This window comes from Nyctibius grandis, chromosome 7 (assembly GCF_013368605.1).
Source record: "Nyctibius grandis isolate bNycGra1 chromosome 7, bNycGra1.pri, whole genome shotgun sequence".
In the NCBI taxonomy this organism is placed as follows: Eukaryota; Metazoa; Chordata; class Aves; order Nyctibiiformes; family Nyctibiidae; genus Nyctibius; species Nyctibius grandis.
In genome coordinates this window covers 37,630,495-37,653,446 of record NC_090664.1, presented here as the reverse complement: position 1 = coordinate 37,653,446, position 22,952 = coordinate 37,630,495, and the positions used below count along the sequence as shown (strand labels likewise).

General features: G+C 37.7%; 1 protein-coding gene across 1 annotated transcript in view; it reads right to left on the bottom strand.

The window, feature by feature from the left end:
- PLXDC2 (plexin domain containing 2) overlaps window positions 1-22,952 on the bottom strand; it is a 295,983-nt gene that overhangs the window by 156,696 nt on the left and 116,335 nt on the right. Inside the window, exon 2 of the mRNA XM_068404684.1 lies at window positions 11,044-11,249. Within this exon, the coding sequence (XP_068260785.1) occupies window positions 11,044-11,249 (206 nt within the window). The remainder of the gene's footprint in view (window positions 1-11,043; window positions 11,250-22,952) is intronic.

Genomic DNA, 22,952 nt, shown 5'->3' with positions numbered 1-22,952 from the left:
TAAGGCTACAGAAAGAATAGTCTAAAATGCTTTCATTTATTTAAAAAATTTAATAGGAACTCTTGAAAAGTCATGCAGCTTGATACAAATGCATGAAGTGAACCTCCAGTAACCCTGTCACATCTCTCTACTTCTGTTAAATGTTGTGCCGCTAAAAAGTCTGGTGAATATGTGAAAGTTTGCTGTTTTTTTTTTTTTTTTTCTCGTTACTCACACTGCAGTTTGTTGCAGACTCTCCAAAATCTCCATTGCCAATTTTGTGTTCTAGAAATAAATACACTGTTTTATTACCGATGGTCTGTGAGAAGCTAGACATGCCACACATGGACGCATACCAGTGTTACAGAAGAAATAAAAAAAAATCTGTTATTTTCATTACTTATTAATTTATGTTCTGTGTATGAAATACTACAGCTATTAGAAGTTTTTCATCAGCATTTTTCTTCAGCAGTTGACAGCATTTAGCTGGCATTTTTGGAAGTACAAATGCACATGGAACTTTCTTAATTCTGATCCCTCTCGATATGAAATTTGAGCTTTGGCCCCATTCATTACTGCCTTTGAAAAGCCCGTATAAGTCGCACAATCACAATGAAGACAGGCCATTGACTTCCTGATAAATGCTGGAAGATCTGAAGTTATAATTACTAAATTTACACACAGTCAAAGGAAGTCTCTGACCAAATCTGAAACGATGTACCCATCTGCTTACATGCAAAGTTGTTACTGTTTTGGGATAACAGATAATTGACTCTCCCATATTACAAAAACATGAAAGATTTTCACAGTGGCACAGAGTAATCCATCAATGTCAGCAAGATTCCTACAGCTTTGAAAATCTATCCCTAAGGACTGGTGTTATCCACACTGAAATTATGTGGCTTAGTGTAACAACTTTTTACTTACCTACCCAAATTCCCCTGCACTAACAACTCAGTAATGTATTCACCTTCACTCCCCGCTCCAAACCAGCTATGCACAATTTGTTGTGTGCTGTTAAATTAGTTAGAGCTGTTTTGCATGGGTTGAAATGAGCATCATGCTCTGCTTTTTGCATGACTGGTTCGACACAAGTCTCCTTCATGAGGGCACTCCAGGTGAACGTGGTGAATAGGGTCAGAAAAAAAGTGGCTGGAAAGGAGAGACCTTCCCAGTCTTCACGGCCACACTAATATTCACCTTTCACTAGCTGAATCTATTTTCCACCAGCTTCTGCAAGCAAGGGCTGAGGCATGTATGACTGAAATAATTAATTCAGAAAGGAAGTACAAGGTCTGTTGTTGATACTGCTTGTAGCTCTTTTGAGTCATGAGTTCAGTGATTCTGGAGTAACTGTAATGTGCTTTAGGAACTTACAGATGAAGAACGATATGGAAATATAAAATATTATCCAGAATATTCAAAGGCAGATTCCATTAAATTCTGAATCCCCTGTCTCCTTCTTCGCTCTCAAAACTCATTATCATCACCATGTTAAATTAAATGGCTTGTGTGCCAACATAGCTAAGTATGTGGAAATGAGCTCAGGATTACCACGGAGAACTGTAAATTCCCTTACTTAGTGTTTTTAATTTCTTTTCTTCCTCTCCCCCTCCAAGTTTAAAAGCCATAGAATGAATGTCACCTTCAGTCTTCACCTTTTTCTTTTTCAGCTATACCTGAGTTATTAGTAGAACCATCACCCCTTGAGTTTAGATCGAGAATAATGGAAGTGTTGACAGGCTCATTGCTACAGCACTTCTTGCAGAGCTGGAAACAAATTCAGTCCAGCTGAAGGCTGTAGCAAGACTCAGCGCAAGTGTCAAGATGACCTTGATTTAAGTAAGCAATTAATAAATTCAATACAAAAAGATCTATGAGGCTTTTGTCTAGTTTACCATTTTGCAACTGAAAGCCTGAAAGAAAACAAGACAGTGATATATCGGTCTGCTAGCCAGCTAGAAAGGGTGACAACACTGGTGGAAAACTCGGCTGAACAAGCAGCAAAAAAGTAAATTAATGATTGTCCTAGATTCTAATTCCAGTTGCAGGTGACACAGCGTTTGGTTTGATTTAGTAAAAGTAAAAGACTAGGCTGTTTCATATGTGACCTATGCTGCTTCCAGATCAATTAACTTTCTGGGTCTTCTTTATAGCTGAGGACGCATCTGGAGTATTGTGTCCAGTTCTGGGCCCCTCAGTTCAAGAAGGACAGGGAACTGCTAGAGAGAGTCCAGCGCAGAGCCACGAAGATGGTTAAGGGAGTGGAACATCTCCCTTATGAGGAGAGGCTGAGGGAGCTGGGTCTCTTTAGCTTGGAGAAGACTGAGGGGTGACCTCATTAATGTTTATAAATATGTAAAGGGCAAGTGTCAAGAGGATGGAGCCAGGCTCTTCTCAGTGACATCCATTAACAAGACAAGGGGCAATGGGTGCAAGCTGGAACACAGGAGGTTCCACATAAATATGAGGAAAAACTTCTTTACGGTGAGGGTAACCGAACACTGGAACAGGCTGCCCAGAGAGGTTGCGGAGTCTCCTTCCCTGGAGACATTCAAAACCCGCCTGGACGCGTTCCTGTGTGATATGATCTAGGTAATCCTGCTCCGGCAGGGGGATTGGACTAGATGATCTTTTGAGGTCCCTTCCAATCCCTAACATTCTGTGATCCTGTGATTTAGCAATAATTTACAGAAATTTTAATTTGACTTAGGATGTCATCTGCAGCAGCTTGTTTTTTTTGAGAAAGCTCATATAGTTTCCCTAACATCACATGAAGAAGTAAGGAACTTTTTTTCCCTTGACTCAGTTTGAAAAAAGACGACTTTGTTTTTCTGAAAATAAATGACATTCTCCATCTCCATCATCTCCAAAGTAACAAGGTAATTTTCTAAAATGAACTCTTGAAAAGTGTAAATAAAAACATTTTAAAATAACAATAACAACCTTTTTTGGAAAAGACTGTAGTAAAAGTTGTTTAGAAACACTGCAAGAAAATCCTATACATCTTAGCCTTTAATTACTACATCACTTAACAGAAAATTTTAGCTCTCTTACAACAAAAATATGACATCTAAATATTCCGCTACATAGAAAAGCAAAAGCTATATCCACGATGGTTTCAGCGCAACTCCAGTATACCCCAAGACTGTTCCTTCAGTGCTTCCTAAATCTCTGTTGTAACTTTCAAGCTTCTAACTACGAAAATAATAGTATGACATTTAACTTAATTTAGTGAGTGGATACCAGTAAGAGCACAAGAACAGCTGTACTCTCTTAGGCCAAACATCCTTTTAGTCTGGTCTGCAGAACTGACTGAGAATGATGCCTAGGAAGAGTAAAGAACCCAGGGCAAACAGTGGCAATACCCCATTTTTCCTATGTTCCAGTGATCTGGTCTTCAGAAATTCCCTTTGTGTTTAATAATCCTTGACAAATTTCTATTCCATGAATTTCTCTAATTTTGTAAATTTTGGCATCCGCAACATTCAGTGTCAATGAGCTCCAGAGCTTTCACAGTTTAATGACATGCAGCAGAGAGGAAGCATATGGGATGCTTGTTTAATCCTCCAGAACGTTATGGAAACATCAGAGCCATGAACAGCACACATCCAAACAGAGACTTCTGGGCTTAAGTTACACTGGCTTAAAATCAGCAAGACACCTGTGTTTTAAATATAACTAACATGAAATTGTCTAAAGCAACATAAGATAGGTTTTGAAATGGCAGAAAACCTGATGTAATACCACCTTTAACTGTAAAACCATATTTTTAAGTCACAGTAGTTTTAGCCCTGGAAATGCCAGGGCTATACTAGATGACCAAAGGTTAATCAAAGATTGAGAAAAATATTTGCAAGCCCTCAGGTGGAGCCCAAATTTTCCCTCCTTCTCTTGAATGAATCCTTTACATACACCAAAAATCACATGATGTAGTAATTAACTGTGAACAAGAAACAACTATATTTCCCTAAAATTAAAAATAAGAATGAATGCAACTTTTGTTATGATAAAGATTTTGCAAGTAGACTGGGTAAGCTGCAGCCATGTAATTAAATCAGTTAAAGTGAATTTCTTCACTTAGAACTCAAAATGATCTTAAACCAAAATTTGCCATTTCCCTTATTTTAGGCAAGGGCTCCATATTATTTGAGCTCAATAATATAGTCTATGATCTCTCCCCAAAATGAAGCAACATTAGAAAGCAGGTATCAAAGATAAAACTGATTGTCGCTTCGGGGTTTTTTTTAGTTTTTTTTCACATGGCTTTTTGCAAATACAGATTTCGGAACAGATGTACTGCTCTCTTGCTCTCTAAAGAATCAGCCAACTCCAGTGACAAATCTTTGTTCTGCAAAGCTTCATTCCTCTCCACTTATATGCAAATGCTTTAAATGAAATAAAAATTCTAAGTCTAAAACCTCGTTAAATGTTTGTACTGAATATGCATTACTTTGATACTTTATAATCCACATTAAAATATGACTATGCATTAAAAAAGAATTCTATTCTGATGCAGAGATCAATAGCATCCCTGATTTTATTACACTGAATGAGTATATCAAAATGTTGTCCATGGAATTCACTCTTGCATTGTTGAGGATCACTGAAAGGGAAAGGAAGATACAAACACTACTTAAGAAAAATATTTGAACTATAAATTCAAAAGCTAAACAAGCAGGCAACTCTACACAGGTAATTAAAAGCTCTAAGAGATGGCAAGTCAGAAAACAGACTTTAGAAGTAAAGCATGTCTCTCTCATAGCTTGGGATGAGGAAAGAGAAGAGAAATAGTCATTGAACTAGATGATAATAAGGATTTTTTCTTAAATGCAGAACATTCTTCTCAGTAACTTGGAGGGACCGTGGTTTCAGAATACCGTGTTAGTAACACTGCCCTATTTCTAAGTCCTTCAGATGCAACTGGCCTTAAAGTATTGCAATGGGGGTAAAAGAAAAAGAAAAAGGAACAAAACAGAGGCAGGCTTGGCCAAACTGACATCTTACTATGCGACTATGATATTGTTTAGTATTGAGGCTTCAATTATACATGAACAAGTTTTTCTACTTTTAATACAGTGAATGAAAGCAGTAATCACAGGACTACCTTACCATTTGTCCAGCTGAGTGAAATTTAACCATTATTTTTATTCCTTGCTCAGACTTGCAGTAAGAGCACAGCAGTGGGCACGCTGACACTGCTGACAGTAGCTGAAAGTAATTGCTCTAAAATCCCAAGGGCTGTAAAACTCAATCCCTTCTGTTGTTTTTGCCAGTCAGAATCAGACATCTTCACTTCCATGAGTGACTGGGACTGATAAGGGAGAAGCCTCCTTCTGGGCAGATACTCTGAGAGAAAAGGCAAAGTTCAGCAAAAGATTGTTGCCAGTAGGAAATCCACCAGCGTTGTTCTGATAGGGTCAAGACACTTTTCAGGTCTAAACTACAGGGATTGCTAAAATTTACATTTCAAACAACATCCAGAGAAACTAAAGAAAGGAGAGAAAAAGAAAGAAGGGTGTCTTCAGTTAGCAACAACTCTGTTTTAGTTAAGAGCAATACACAGCAGGAGATATCAGTGACATCCACCAGAATAAATGAATCATTTCACTACTGAAAAAAATAAATTTGTTTTGCACTGAAATAGCCACAATTTTCTATGCTCACAAGTACTATGTTGGGAGGGGTGGAGAAAATAAGATACAGTTGAGTTTGATTTGACTTAGCATGCTCAGCATGCTGTTTCTTGCTTGGAACTGAATCTTTCTCTGTCATACAGTTGCAATCATTCATTCTCTTCTAAGACTTTATAGGAAAAATTATGTTTTTCTCACTCTTTTCATGGTGCAAAGCAATAAAACCTTACTGTTAGTGTGGCTGCACTCAGCTCAAGCCTGACTATGATTTAATCTATTATTTTGTTGATGGATTTCTTTTTGATATTTGAAGTTTGGGAAAGACTATTATTTTGATGTAGTACCTCTATACAGTGGCAACAAATTTGGAAGTAATTCACACGTTCCAAGGTTATTTTGCAAAGTTTGTCATCTTCTGCTAATGCCAATGCAAGCTATATATTAGAGACTGCTCCATTTCAATTTCTCTGTATTTTACTTTTCAGCATTGTACTGTTCACTGGGGGTTAAGCAGTCACAAGGATCTGGGACACAGAACAGTGAAGCAAAAGACCAAGCAAGCTGCCCAGAGATCTTCTATAAAGCCTGCAGCTGGAGCTGCTTTACAGAAGATCTTGGATAAAGAGACAAAAATTATAAATATAGAAGGAGAATCACCTCTGTATGGAGCTCCACATAGCCATAATCACAGGATAACTCTTGAAAAACGATGCAAATTTTAAACCATGGAAAAATTATTATGCAATATTTGTGCAATGCACATTTATATACTAATGCATTGTTAAGCCTTTTCCAGTGCTCAGTGGCCATGCCTACATTAGCAGGTACTGTTGCAAAGCAGGAATGCATTTGTGGATACCTTAGTGGTGGATACTGGGGACCTAACATCCATACTAGATGCATTTCAGGAATCAGTTCCTGTTCCAGTAAATGCAAAAGAGCAACAGGCAACAAGAACCTCTGCTTCATGCCTTCATTACCTTTATGGCTACATGGCTTTGGGGATTAACAGAAGGGTTCGTCATACCATGACCATGAATCTAAGTTTATTTTAACAATAGTAATACTCATTTACTTAATTACAGTGAGCTATTATAAAGCATACTTTTCTTTTATAAGAGTATGTGAAGAAAGGTAATATATTTGTCCTATTTTTCTCCTTGCCTGAAAGAACACATGCCAAACTAGCCATATTCATTAAGACATATTTTCACGCTCATTATTTTTTCAAATTCCACCCTAGACATTGCATTTCCTAGGTTCTATTTATTCTAAATAAAAGGCACTTCTGAATGTCCTGAGCACAATAAATAAAAGCAGTAGATTACTCAACAAACAAAAAACCAACCCTGATCCCCAGGACTGGAGAGAAGAGTCAAAAGTAAAGCTAGACTTGAAATTACAAGATTGTGAAATCCCAGAAATCTAGAAACAAATTCTCGAGAAAGAAGAATTGTTGATATAAATGGCACTTCATTTTTTAATGTCCCTCAAATATGCCCCACAATAATCCCTGTCTTTCAGGTCGCTGTAACTACAGTGCAGTCCACATTTCCTCTCTTAGCCTAGCACCCACAGGACCATGGAGGATGCGTTTGCACTGGCCAGTCCTGAGCACCAGTTATTTAGTGCATATGGGATGTGATTCTGATGCTTCAAAGTCCAAAAAACTCCTCTGGCTTAGGGGAAAACACTTCAGCTTCTAACAGTTCCAAAGTCGTTCCAGGGAGAAGACTTTAATATGTTTGGCTTTGTGACCCTCAGAAAGAAATATGCCTTAGCCATGGATGCTCCCTTCTTCAAAGGGAAACTCTTTGATGCTCTCATTTGCCATGAAGACAAGAAGCCAACTCGGTTGGACAGTGTCACCAGAACATTGTCTTTTTGGGGCTGACCTTTGCAGTTGATTTGGTCTGTTGACAACCTGTTTCTCCACCTGTCCCAAGGCTATCTGCTTTGGGTTTTTTTTTAGGATTGTGACATTTGTGCCTATCTGTACAAGATGGGATCTCTCTGTTTTTACACCTGTCCCACTTCAGAGCTTGCTCATTCTCTCTGGCTATATTATGTAGTGGGAAACCTTAATAAACCTCTTAAGGATATAGCCCCAGAGGCTTACACTTTCTCCCTCCTCTGTATTTGGGCTCTAAAGTATCAATTGCAAATAAAGCAAATGGGACCAACCTTCATCCTTGGGAATCTTTTTGGATTTACAAAATTCTAGTCCCTGACTGGAACATTATAATAGCCCTACTAAACTAGGGGAAAAGAGGAATATTTTCAAGGTTGTTATACTGTTTTATAAAGTGTTTATGATAAGCATTTGTTATACATTGATTTTACCCTATAATCTCCAGCTTGCTATCAGCTCTCCAGAAAGACCACAAACACTACATGCCTAGAAAACCTGGCTCGCAGCAGAAACCTGTTCTTTCTGTCCTTTGCCCTTCTCTTGGCATCTCCAATTTTGTGCGTTTATGCTGCCACAACACTGCACCTGTGGACCACAAAATTCCTATTCTCCAGCAACACAACGGGTTGTTCAAGAGTTCAGTTGTCCAGTTCAAGAGAATACCTTTATTCAAAAAAGCACCTGAATGTGTACATCATTTTGCATAAGTTCTGTCCTGAATCACAGCACCAAACAAATGCAGGAGGTAAAACAGAGATGTGAAGAGAGACAGTGAGTGTCCTGGGGTTCCTAGTGGCTGCACTGCTTCAGCTCTTGGACCAGAGAGACAGCATCTCTAAAGAGAATCTGACCATTATCATCTTTCCTACACATAGGAGCGAGTCAACTCTGGCTACTGAAAAAAGGTGATAAACTGATGTACAATGCACTTTCTAAAGCTGTTCCTGAAGGCCTGGACTTCATGTTCCACTCAAGCTAATGTTAAAACAGCCTCTGGACTAGGGCTGATGGGAGACCCAGCATGGTACATCTGTGAAGTTACAGAACAATTCCCAGTAACTCCAATGGAAAAACATGAATGAAAAATCTCATTACCTTAAAATATCAAGGAAAGCCAGTGGAACTAAGCTATGCTCCACACAGGTTGATTTTATTATTTTCCACATTATGACTGTATAGATTTGATAAAACGTGAAATAGAGAGAAATTTCTGCATACTGCCTTCCCTTTTGTCCTTGGATTTTTTTTTTTGAGGGGGGGGTGAGGAGGGGTGGGGTTTGTTTGTTTTGGTTTGTTTTTTAAAAGCTGGATAGAAAGTAAACTCATGATTATGAAGAAGAACAGAAAACAGTATCAAGTGAAAATTGAAGATATGTTCATCTTCAGCCTTCCTGTCAAAGAAGTCTTCCACATTTGCATGGCAAGCCTACAAAATACTTTAGAGAGAAACAGTATCTGTGATGGAGGGATGCTGTAATTCTGTAGTGTCATTAAATATGAGTGGCAGGTAGTACTCATTCTCCAGATCTTCTTCAGCAAGAACTGCAACTCACACAGAAGGAGGGTTTAAAAAAATCAATATGCTCTCCAGCACTACTGATAAGCTCCCAAGCTGCAGAAGACTTTGCGACATAGGGATTCTTCCACTGTGAATATCTGTTGTACACTTTACCTCCTCTATAAAGCTGGGCATCAAGGGTTTTTTGTAAAATGCCTGTGTGTTGTAGTAGGGATTTACAACGGAATCCGATAATGTGTAAAACCACAACTCAGTTATCTTATTGTGCTGGGAAAACCTTAGAAAAAAAGAGTCAGCTGCGACAGAATACAAAACCTGAATTTAATAAACTCAGTAAGGGTGATGTACTTTTGAGGTTAAGACAGTATAAGGCCATTAATCTGTCAGGAAAGATGGCCCTGGAAAAAATACCATTCTACGTACGTCCATTTGCAAGCATTCTTTTTTTTCCTGAATGTTGCCATATATTAGGGCTAGAGGGGGAGCTCTGACCCATTTTGCTTCATAAGAGCTTGGAACTCAACTGAATTGAGACACTGCATGTGGATCTATGGGTAAGCCATGGGAAAGGATCAGCTACACAAACTTTCTTGTACCTGAGACATACTTCCACTTTACCTGCTAATTATAATTTAGAAGCAGTATCAACCTGTGTCATGCCTGAGTGAATTGCTACAAGTATAGCCAGATGCTGGGGGTTGCAGAGGGCAAAAAACAAATCATAAAATCAACATGCAATTCAAAAATACAATTTACCAACTAGCGACTTCAATGTTTATGAAAGAGGAAACACAATTAGTACTGTGCAAACCGGGAAGCTTAAAAAACAGCAAACACAAAACACACTTCAGCATTATTATTTTTTGACTCATGCTGTAGAGACACCATTGTCTCTACAAATGGGTTTTATATTGCTTTGCTTTTGTTACTGTGTAAGATAACAACCCAAAATCTGAAAGCTGTTTTGTTTGTCTGAGAGTGATCTCCTCAGAACTGAAAAACAAATAGCACTGTTGCTTTGGAAGCAGAATATAAAGAATGAAAGTGTTAGCTTCTTCCAAGCTGTATTTTATTGAAAAATAGGATGTAGATTTTATTAATAAGAAAACCCCAAAACTAATACTTAAAAAAAGAAATCAATAAAAACACAATAATTATAATATTAACACTTGCTATCTGTGTATAAAGACAAAATAAATTCAGCTAATGTGTTTATGTAGAACCACTAAGATAAAATAGCAGAATAGGTGGAGACATTTAGCATCAGTCAATCACAACATAACATTCTGGTCAACTTCTCTCTACACAACTCAAAACTGAGAGCAGCTTTAAAGACAGAACTGGTGCTCACCTAGATTTACATTATGTCCATATGAGAGCAATCTGGCAGTTAAAGTGTTTTAAACAAGCAATCAGAGGCTGAATGAAACCATAAAACAGAGGGAGAATGTCCCAAGACTTCATGTAGATGGATATGATCCCTGTTGTTCTTCTTTAGAAGATCAACAATCAAATTGTATGGGCAAATTGTTTCAATGACCAACCTGGATTTTTTTTCCAATTTCTTATTTCTCTAGGGCCTTTTCCCCTTCGTGTCTGGATATCACTCTCCATAAAGACCAGGCAAAATCTCTCAAATTGAGGTGTTTACCCCAACTTCTAAGAACTAATTCAATTTTATTTTATTTTAATACTACTTCCTTTTCCAGTTCTCCAGAGAGAACTGATACAACATGGGACTTCCCATAACCGTTTTCCAGCAAAGAGATAGACATCCTCAAGAGACTATCTTCAAAAGTCAGAAAGGACAGGCTCCAGCATCAGGTCACGAGAAAATGCTGCCTTCCATGTGCTGACAGGTCACAAATACAAAGACCATGAGATTCTCTTCCCCTAACAACATTAGAGTACAATAAAGTAAATGTCTTTATTTTTTACTTAATCTGAACCAAAGATAACAAATTGAATAAAAAAAAAAAGATGGAATGAATTTCTACCTCAATCTGGGTGGTGTTGTCATGTCCCTCTTCAAGCAGCAGGTTTGTGAAACCCCCCGGCTCAGAGAAATCCTGCCCCATGCTGGCTCTGTTGGTGTCGACTGACCTGAGAGAGTCTGAGTGCCTTCTCCACCTGCTTACATGTGAATCCACTCGCACATTTTCCTCCACTCGAGGGAAGCTCTGAACAACTTCATAAAACACACCTGTTTGTTTGACAAAAGAAAAAAAGAACAAGATAATAATTGAGTGGAACTTTAGTTTACTTATCATAATTGAAAACCTAATAATAGTAATTTTTATAAATGTTTTGAACAACTCCATAGAATAGCCATATATATCTCTGATAAAGTTTCTACACCACCAACATAAGAGTTTAAAAGAATAGATAGCATATTATACTTCTACAAAATTCAATAATTCGGACTGTTTTGTAGACTCCTCTAAATCTTTTATTTTCCTGCTTATTTTATGTCTGGGAAAAGTTTTCCCTGTAACTTTTGTAACTTTGATATTTGCCTACCCATAGGTGTCACTTTTCAAAATAAAATAAATCTAAGGAAAAAAACCAGTTAATCGTCTAACAAAACAAAAGTAGAAGAGGCAGCAAAACACTGGTACAGACTTAGCTTTTTCTACTGATTTTACGTAGAAAGAGCTTGGAAGCCATGGTGAAAGGCAAATAAACATTATGAGAGGCATGAAATTTCCATAAACATCTGTTCCAGTGCAAAAATAAAGCTGCCCCATTGTGTAAGTGATAAATATGAATGATGTGTGAAGTCTTCAGACACCTACTATATCCCCTGCAAAGGGTGAACAGTAGGGTGGTGTGTTTTACATACTCCTTTCGGACTTTATTCATGCTCATTCACAACTTTTTCATGCTAGTAAAACTATCACCAAGACAAAACCATAAATTCTTCAGTAGTTTCCAGTTTGCCCAACCCAAAAGCCAAACAAAGTATTTTTTTGTTAATTTATTTCAGTTAACACCATCGATAGAGGGTAGCATAATTTTGCATACTTTGCACTAAAAATCAGTTATGCCTTTGAGTCTAAAAGGAGAAGTAGAGGGGTGCTCTGTGCTTTTCATGTGCCAGAAAGAAGGGCATCTTGTCCAAAAAACTGAATTGTGAGGTTCCAAATTAACTCTCAAGAGAATTGGCAAAGTAAAAGAAAAACACTGAGAGAAAGGATAGACTGGTAAATAAATTATTTGTAGAAATATTTCCATTGCTTCTGTTTGGCAGAAGCTTCTGAGCAAACGAAGGCACCACTTCCAAGGTCCTTAGTAAGCATCACATATGTTGTCTAGGTACAGAAGAGACAGAAAAATAGAAAATTACCTATCAAAAGTTTAAATAAGAAGTAAGATTTTCCTGCATCATAGCAGGAATAGGTATAGGAATCATGGATATAGGAGAATCTGCCAGACATTGTTCTTGACAGACCAGAAAGAGTTACAGTACAGAAACAGTCTCTAATATGATTTAGGCTCTGTGTGATTCCATTTTTCTATCAAACTCCCCAAAATCTACTAAACTTATTTCCTAAGCTATTCGATCACCCTCAACCACACTGAAATTAATGTGAGACGAAGGGGCTTTGTCACCTAGAGAAATCAGAATTTAATAGAGATGCAAAATAAGCAATCTCAGGCCATAACTTTCCTCAGACCCCAAGTAATTAGACTTCTTTTAATTGGTGGCTTTTTGAAACCTGTTTCCTTGCATTTCTTAAAAGCCTTAGAATGCTTGTCTTCAACAAATTGCCACCAGGCTCCCTGTTTTATCAAGCAATCGGCTGCCAGATGCAGAGGGACAGCTCAGCAGATGAACTAACTTATTCCTCCACAGTCCTTATCAAAATCTTCTCCAAGCTGCCCTTCCTGCTTCAGCTTGGAGGCACTCACCATGCTGTTACGGGGATAAGGGCATCAGAAAGCTGACAGACACGGCAAACTTCTCAGATACAATCGCTGCAGATAGGCGCTTTCTCCCTGCAATACGCAACGCCTGAGGCTGCATCTGTGGAGGCAACATTTGCCCTCCTGCCGCAGCCAAGTCTGCAGCACTAAGACACTTTGGCACCTTCTGCGAGGCACGGGGAGCATTAGACACCTACAAACGGGGGTCCCAGGCCGCAGTGCAACAGCTACATGTCTGCAGGACCCCACTCCCTTCTTCTGAAGCACTTTTCCTGGCCGCCCTTGGTGGCTCAAAACCCACATTCAGAGAGAGAGGCAAAAAGCATATTTACCCCCATTCTGCACTCCCACTGCAGCCTACTCTTTTTATAGCCAACAATCAACATATTGAGACAATCATCTAAATTAGCGAACAGAAAATGTGAAAGTTAGGGGAGGGTCTTAAATCCTGTTCACCTCAGGCTGAGCCTTGCCTGTAAAGGAAAGCAATTATACTTCGTTCTCCCACATCCTGAAGAGAAATGAATGTGGCTTCTAAGCTTTAAGGTGTTGTAACATAAGCTGCTTAATAATAATAATAATAGTAATAATAATAATAATAATAATAATAATAATAATAATAATATAGTGCTGGAGAGAAGGAGATAAGCACGTTGGGGTATTTCCACTGTCTTGGAAATTCTACACATTTTTCTCCGTAGTCTTCTTTTACAGTATAATTGCATCATCGCATCTGCAAAATTTGGCATGGGCCATTCCCCATTAGAGAAATCTTTGATGTTGTCAGTGCACAACTTTTATCCTGTTTCAGCTGTTCTAATTACATGATTTTTTCTCTTGAAACATAGAAAACATTCTGAACCATATAGTTACTGCCATTACACTGATAAATACTATTTTACAGGTACAAGCTATACTGACATAAGGAAGCTTTATAAACGTCTAACTGTATTTAGAATGCATTGTATCCTTCTAAACTTAACAGTAGCAAGAATGAAAAGCATGGACTGGTAACATTTTCAGTTTAAAAGTAGTCTTTGGGTTTTTTTTTCACCGTTATCTGTGAAAGCTTCTACCAGTGTTATCACTAGACTATGTGAGAGCAAATCTGGATGTGCTTTCAGGGAATAAAGAGAAAAATTTACTGTAAGCTTCCTCCTTCATTAAACCTTTTCCTTAAGCTACTCGGTATGGAGAGAGAGAGAGACGATGGGCTTGGCCAGACCTGCTCTGATCCAGTGTGATGTCTCCGGTTTATCCTGACAGATCTCTCATATTGAGAAAGTGACAAACAAGTGGTTTTTTTTTTAAAAAAATGAGCTGAACAGGGTGTTTTCCTTTTATGTAAACATAATTGAAATATATAAACTCTCAGATAATGGATAGATAAACTAATTTTCAAGTTCTAAACACAGGGAGCTCATGAAGAAAAAGCATTCAGAGACCTAAAATTCAAATACTTTACAAGTTAGAACTATTTCATGTTTCTGCTTGAAATCTCTGTGTAGCTAATAAATCACATAAAAGGCATTTTAGAGGAAATGTACCGAAGTATTATACTCTTATCTTTTAGATCTCAGAGCTCGCACCTAATTAACACTGAAGGAGAACGTCTAATTCAAATTAATTGGAAAGCAGCCAAATGCTGTAATATCTGGTTAATAACAAAATCGTAATATTGGCATAGATGAGTAGTAACTTGTTCAACTTGTATGAACAGAGACTCAGAACTACAATAAGCCTTCAAATCTGTTAAAATTGGAACTACAGGTTTCAAATGACATTTTTATGTGCAAACCACAAAAGTGTTGTATATAGTCCTGTCACTGGCATGCAAATACCTCGGTATGAAGGTCTGTAGAGCTGATATTTGTACTGTAGTATTTTGGAAGTAGTAAAAATAGAGTACAGGTCTTTCTAATGAATATGCAATTAAGCTGGTGTTTTGGTCTGAACCTTCAGCTCTTGTCCTTGAAGTTTTCATAAAATCAGCAATGAAAATCATTATGTCTGCAGCTCCTTTCCCCCTTGGGCTAAGTTAAAATTTAAGATTTCAACTCTGTATTGAATAAAGCTAGAAAAGCAGTGGGGTGGGGATAAGGGAAATAAATTCATAAAAAGCTTTCACTGCTCTGAGATTATTTGGAGTTAATGACTGACTATTGGCAAGTTCAGAAACTCTTGTCGCAGTTGGCCAGTTCAGCCCTTTGCAGTCGATGTGATTGATCAGAATTACCACTGAAGGCTTTAAGGGAATAGGGGCACCATTCACAGAAACTGGAAAGACCTACGCAGAATATTTAGAGAGGAGATTGAGGAAGAGGAATGGGTGAAAATTACAGACAGACTCACTTTTGCTCACATCTAAGACAGGTGCTTCAAAGTTCCTTCCGTACAGGTTTACATGCTCAGAGGAAAAAGACTTTAAAAGATTTTGGCATCTATTGCCTAAACCATCATGTACCCAGACAGTAGCTTTTTGACTACCTTAGCTTGCATTTCAACAAGTACTAAACAAGCTTTTGAACTGTATTAAGATAACCTGATGGAGGACACATGACTGAAACCTGTATCATCTTGTACCTGACTTTTGAGGTGGCTCAGCTAGTCTGAGGTTTTGGGCAGGAAGATGTGTCCCCTGTACTACAAAATACACAGACTGCTTAACACTTATGTCATTAACATAAACAAATGCTGGAAGTGGACAACAATTGTATACATATAGGAGTTTGTGTACTTAATAATGTGAATTATGCCAGCAGCTCTTATAGATTGGAAGTGCGGATTGGGTTTATACAAGAAAGATTTGCTGAAAGGGAAGAAGCCGCCTGACTATGGCGGGGGCATGGGTTCTCTGCTTTGCCAAGCCTGCCCCCAGACAAAAAGGGAAAAATTCTAAGTGAATAAAACCAAAATGAAACAGCGGAACTTGACAAGTAAGACAGCTCTGATTTAGTAGGGAAGTCTGCTCTGCATAAAGCTTTATTTAGAATGAAAATCTAGCTCTCACTTTACAAGAAAAAAGAAACATTCAAAATTTTGTGGACAGCAATGTAACTAAAGGAGAAAGAAACCCTATTTTGAAACAAAAATGCAAATAGGTAAATAATCTACCACTTATTCAATTGTTTTCTTTTTTTTCCCCCCCTTTTCCATGAGGTCAAACAGAGGTTTGTGGAATGCTTCAGCACAGCAGAATTTCAGAACTGCATTTCTGAAAAACATGTGTTAATTACATTTCATGATGGCACATATTTAGGCCAACTCTGCAATTTGACTAATTTCATAAAAGCACCATAATCAGCAAGACTTTTTTTTCAAAGCTCAGAAATACTCACAGATTGAAACCTCTATTCAACAGATTGCTTGTGAGATATAGTATCATCTTTCTAAATCTGCCACAGCCCAAATCCAGCAAAATCAAATACACAAATTTATTCATCAAGGAACTGAAAATGCCGTCAAATTCCTTTAACTTAAGTAACTTTCTATAGCCCATCTCACCAATCTTTATTTCTACTATGACCGTTTTATTAGTAAAAATGAGAAACCAGCAAATGTTGGGGGAAGATATGAATATTGGACCCATGAAGTGATAGATTCTTCAAACCATAAACATTCCTTTAAAGGATTCTCCTCCAAGTACTTACTTCTTGTAAGAAGAAGAATTTCCATTTTAAATTATCACTGCCTATGAACAGCTATAGAGACTTCTTTTTCTGCTGTACCCAATTCTTGAGACTAAGACCAATTCCATCTTTTTGACCGTAATTTAGGAAAGAAATAACAGATATGCTTGACTTTCAATATGTCCATGATGATGATAGGATAAATTTCTTAACAAACTTATAAATAACATGATTTGTAAAAACTATCCCACAGTGAAAACGAGCACACAAAACCCATGTCAATATGGGTCATGATTCTAAAAATAACAAAATACCACATCCTGACATTTTCTTTTTAAAGCTTGGCTGAGACTGCTAAAAGAATTTTAATATTATGTGTGAACATTATGCTTAGGATGATCTTATTTTCACCAAGCAGGGGATGAGAATTTGTGTGGCCTGCAAAGGGAGTCAGAGGTTAATGATAATAAAATACTGAATGATGGCAGACTATGATCACAGTACTGAAACTACTGCTGTTGAATTGTATACTCAGAACAAATAATATCTAAAATAATAACACCATCTCGATGCATGTTTTTCTTGCAATTATACAACAAATAGCTACTAAGACACCTGCCTAATGCAGACTTAGAAACAATAATAATAGGTACTATGGCAGGGCAATAACATAGCTGGTAATTTCCTTACACACGCACTTTATCAACAGTATGAATTCAGACTTTTCCCTTCGCAATCTCTTTCTATTCAATAATTATTTTTCACCACTACAAGTGGTCCCAAAGAGCATATTACCACACTTCTAGAACTTTATCTTTGTCAAAACTATAACTGCTTCAGTTTTCTTTTTTAATTGTCTGATTTACTTTCATTTTGCAATTATTTATGTAATCATACTGGTAAATTAAAATGGTATTGATAAAGTCAGGAGTTCGAGTCCACTGGTAACAATACTCTAACTTTGATTAGTGTACATCAACACTGAGGAAATATTGTCTAATTCCAGCTTCACTCATCCTCTCCAGCTACATAAACACAATAATTTAACATGCACTTTGAATTTATAAGCAATCTGATTATAGCTTTATAATGTATTATGGATTTGTTTTGCTACTCTTCCTGTCAGTTCCACTTGGGCACCAGGACCTAAGTTTATTGCTAACAGGATATGTGCAGAACAACAACAAAAAAAGACAACTCATGCCTCAAAGAAGGCTTGCAGTCTTGAAGATGCTGGGTAATAAGAGAAGGGAGTGAGAGTTTTGGTCAGTAAACAATGACACCAGTATCAAGTTTTTGAAGCCATTACAGTAAGAAGAATATTTAAAAAGGAAAAAAAGATGTGTTATCATTTGATGTGCTTAAATTTTTTTATACACACAGTCTAGAAGGTTTTAAGTTGCTTTCACAACTGAGGTTTAAACAGTGACAGTCTAGGGAACACCAATGGTAACAGAAGTGGAAGGCATATAACATTTCACACCTACTAGGCTTTTGCGTGTCTCATGCACATCTGCATCGCACAGGCGCAGACCTTTTGTATTACTTTGGGAACAATAAAAACACCACTATGTTTACGTTAACAATGCACAGTATAATCCTTTATCGCAACCCTCTACTTTCTGAGGCAGGGAGACAAAATGGCTTTGAAAGGAAACTACAGAAAATGAAGATGGAATTGATTCTGGTTTAGCCTTTCCTTACAAAAGAAGAAGCTCTAATAGGCTTACAAACCCAGCCATGGCAAATTCGAGTACTACTCAGCATCCCTATTAACAAGGAACAGAAAAGCCAGAATTGTGTAGTTCTGATTTAACTTAAAACTCCACAGATGTACTGTTACTGATGTGATATTTTCCAGAGCTTCCAGGTAGATCAGCTCAGAGAGCTGGCCCTCATGGAACACACGAAAAAATTCAAAACCATGCTATTATTGCCTATCTAAACTCAGTATACAATACACAACTGAAATAGTTTCTCCAAGTGAAAAATAGTAGACTTTTCTTTCTCCTTAAGTTTTTCTTGTCTCAGCTGCTGTAACTTCAGTATAGCTTCTTTTCACATAGCTTTGATCTTTGCTATACATGCAACCATTTTTTAACACTGGCCTTCAACCTTTTTTTCAGCTGAAGATCCCTAAAAATTTCCTAGTAAAGTTGTAGATTTAAGCCTACTCAAAGGAATACTTCCCAGTTCTCCCTTTCCCCTCGTCCGTTCCACCACAAAATTTTGCATTGTAGAAGGGAAGCCTGACTCTCCTGATCTCACCTGACTAGCAGAAAACCGGTGCTTCCTGATACATTGAACAGTGCTGAGATCCGTCCTTTTGGTGTTTTACTTTCAGCTACCCATATTCAGCATGATTAACGTCACCTAATGTTTGCACACCATACAAGTAGGTTTCATATCCACATTCCCAGTAGCACTTCCAATAATAATTAGTAATGCAGACAGCCAATTGTACCTAGATGAATATTTATCACATATAAGTTTCCATGTAAAGCAAAAGGAAGTATATCTGTAATGTTCTCATGTCCCTGGCACACAACTCAAAATATTAATAATTGTATTTTCTTGTGGATTATCAAATTACGGCATAGAAAAGCAGGAATTTAACGTGTTTTAAATCATTTGAGGTTTATATGATAAACCATAGTAGCAATAATGTCAAAATGTTAAGTCATGTGCAATTTATGCGTTTTCTGTCCAAATGTCACTATATCACAAACCCTTGCTAAGGCAAAAAATTATTTATGTAAATAGCAGCAAAAAACAAAGAATTCAACAAAAAATTGTCCTGCTAAGAGAAATGGAGATCTCTCTATAATATTCTATTTATATGCAAATTCTTGCTTTTCCAACCTAGATTCAAAGGTTTTCCAGAGGATACTAATACCAACTGTACTTTATTTAAACGCATTGGACAAAAAGTTTATAAAAGCTTTTTTCTAGTCAATAACTGGATTACAGTATGATTGCTAATGTTGGTCAGTAGCATTTAGAGCTGTCTCCAGTGTGTCCACCTCACAGTTCCAATCTGAAAGCATTTTTCTTTTTCCTGAAGGATTTATCAAACCTGTGCATCAGAACAACCCGAGGATGCCAGCCCCATGGTGGGTCAGCTTCTCCTCTTTATCCAGCCTTAACCAGAATGAGCGAGAAATCCTTTCAGGTAGAACACGTGCACCAATGTGCACAGATATGTAGATGATAAAATGGAGTTAAAAAGTTATATGGACAATTTTGCAGTCATATCATTAGGACTAATTTCTGTTTCTGGGCATTGGAAAAGAGCATACACAAATGAACTAGTCATTCATCATTTGAACTGCAGCATATTTCTGGAACTCCTTTTGCATGACTTGTTGAAGCAGAAGACAGCAAATATCTGGGATGTACCAAACTGTGTTATCTTGGCTGATTTATGCCCTTCCCAGCAGTCAGTGGCAAATGCAACTTTGGTAGAAGGGTTATCTTCAGTTTTAGCCAGAGGAAAAGCCAGAGGCTAAGGCAGATGTAAACCCTTTGCTTGAAAAATGGATTAGCACAGACAGTGCTAGTCTTTTTGTAGTGTGCAGAGGCAAAGAGCAGCAATTCCATCGCTCTGGCCAAGACAACACTGGTTAGCTCTCCACAGGCCTGTCACTCACTGGTGCTGGAGCAGCATCAGAGGGTAATTGGCTTCCTGGGTAGCCCTGTCAGGATGACTTCAAGTCAGGCACAGGGATCAATGTTAGCATTCACATCAAAGGCAGCCCTGCTGGATGTCGTGGCTCAAGCAAAGAGATACAGACAGGAAAAGAAGTTCGCATATCAAGACAATGGAGCTACCCATACATACATGTATATGCAACATCACTTTGCAGGCGCAGGTCAAAATCTGAGCAACCCGGCACAGCAGAAATAAGAGAAGAAAGGCAGCACAACACCTCATCAGGTACAACAAACACTGATGGACACGCAGACGAAGGTTTTCCTCTCCTCCCTTGTCAAGAGTGCCCAAGAGACTGTACCCACCTTGTTAACAAGTTTGTCTGCAAATAGGGACAAACTCGTAAGCCCCTTGCTCCTAGCTCGTTTCTTACCAAGTCTGTGGCCAGTGGGCCAAAATACAGCCTACATGAAGAGTGCCACTGCTCAGAACTCAACCCAACCTGAACACCTTCAAACAAGGCAGATCATGCAACGTAGCCCCGGCACGACTGAAACATGACACATTTTTCCTGCTGTGTCCTCAGCTCCCTCTGCCCCCCCGTCACAAGAGCAGAAAGGAAGTGGTTTGCAGCATTAGATGTTTCACAGAGCTCAGGATTTGGAAAACTGGAAAATGAACAAGCAATTGCCATTGCCCAAAAATGTGTAGCAGGGAATGCAATAGTATTTGACATTAGAGAAGCTGAAGAAAAATGCTACATGACTTTTCTTCCAGTATGCTGGTAAAAGAGAGTTTTTTGAAGATGGGAAAGTTAAAACTTACAACTGTTTTTAGAGACATAACTTGAGCTTTCCTTCAGCTCAATGCTAAATGCGCAAACTGACTTCAGACAGAACTTAAAATTTAAACCCCTTCAATGTCATTACGGATAAAATATGGAAATTTTCTCTTTTCTTTCATTTTCTGCACACGAAAGTTTCCTAGGCCAACAGCAATTCAGGATTTAGAAAGATTATGCCAGTTACAAGTAATTAGAATAAGTATTTGTGAAATTAATGAATTCATTTAATAAAAAGTGAAGGCTCAGTGCCAGAAGTCACTACATTGTGATGTCAAGACAGGGTTTTCATAAAATGTCCCGCAAAAAGTGAAAGTAGCAAATTGACATATTCAAACATGGAGTTGCTCCAAGGGTATGGAAAAATAAAGATGGTCTCACTTGGCTTATGTGGTAGGGTTACATGTTTAGGTCAACAATGATTGAGAAATACGTTAAATGTTAGTACCTTAAAATTCTCCAGATATTTTTGACTTAATTTTCTTGGCTTTACAGACACACTGAATTTTGCTTACTGTGTTTTATTCTTGAGGCTTTTCCTGTAGAGATGGGATAGTCAAGAAATGACACTGATGCTAATTTTTTTAAAAGAAGAGCTTGAAGCTTGTTTCAATATCTTTTCACTCTCAACCCACAATTGCTGTTCAACTTAAATTTTTCTATACATTTACCCAGTTCCCTCATTTCTGTGTCTTTTGTTCCAAAAGAATAGTAAAAAACTTTAATAAATAAGATCTATTGCCTTCCATTTTCATCCATATGCTTTATTCGCAGGTATTTTCAGGACTTTTGAAAACATAATAGTGAATTTAAACAATGAGGGCTTCAATGTGGCCCAATGCAGTGAGTCAGTACAGTAGACATGGCTCTCTGTAAGACCAGCCATTAGAGAAGTTAGGACCTTTCAACTTTCCAGGAAGCACAAGAGAAAACTAAGTAACTATAGTAAATATATATGGGTATAGAGACAGCTTCTATAAAAGGAATCAAAAATGTACTGTGAAAGCCGGGGTTACCTAATTTTTTATAGTATTTTTGCATAACAGCTCAATGGATGCTTCACTTTTGCTATCTGTAAGATGCAGATAATGATACTAGCTTTGTCTGTTAAACATATTCTGTGTTACTGATGACAAGCGCTAGACAATAGCTATGTACTATTTTATTACTGAAATGCTATTGTTTATTTCTTCCAGACTCTCTGTTACTGTGCAGGGGCAAACTATTTTCTGTCTTATTGAACGAAGATTAAATTTGTCACTGAAATTAAAATGGGTCTAAATGCCTTCAGCTTCTTTTCAGGGAAAAGTCTCATTTTAGCTTCATCAGGAGATCTGCTGGAGAAAAACATCATGTTTCCAGCACACTAATGGGAGGAAATGAGAGTGGAAATTGTTCTTAAGCTCTGGCACAAAATCTGCATTGCTAGACTTGATGTGGGAACAAAAAAAAATCGTACATTTAGGAGGAATTGTTGTAGATATGTCTTTAGAGTCAAAGAACAGCTATATTAAACCTATCAAGAAGCAGTGACATAAAAATAAGAATTAAGTCAGTTAGAGATATGAATGATAGAAAGACATTGTTTGGCAGAAAAGAAATAATCCATTTGAAAACTGGCTGAGATACTGGGAAACAGAAGAGAAAATATTGCATAAATCTTGAAACTTGTCAAAGCAATGAAATTATCTAGCAAATGTTTAATTGGACTGCCTGATATACGGAGTATCGAATATTGCCTTTGTCTTCTCCCAAAAGAGACAAACTAGTACTGTGGATCATGCAGATATGGGGAGTAAAGTGCAGGAAGGGAATGTTTTCACAGTTTTTAACTAACCATCAGGACTGGAAGGACTC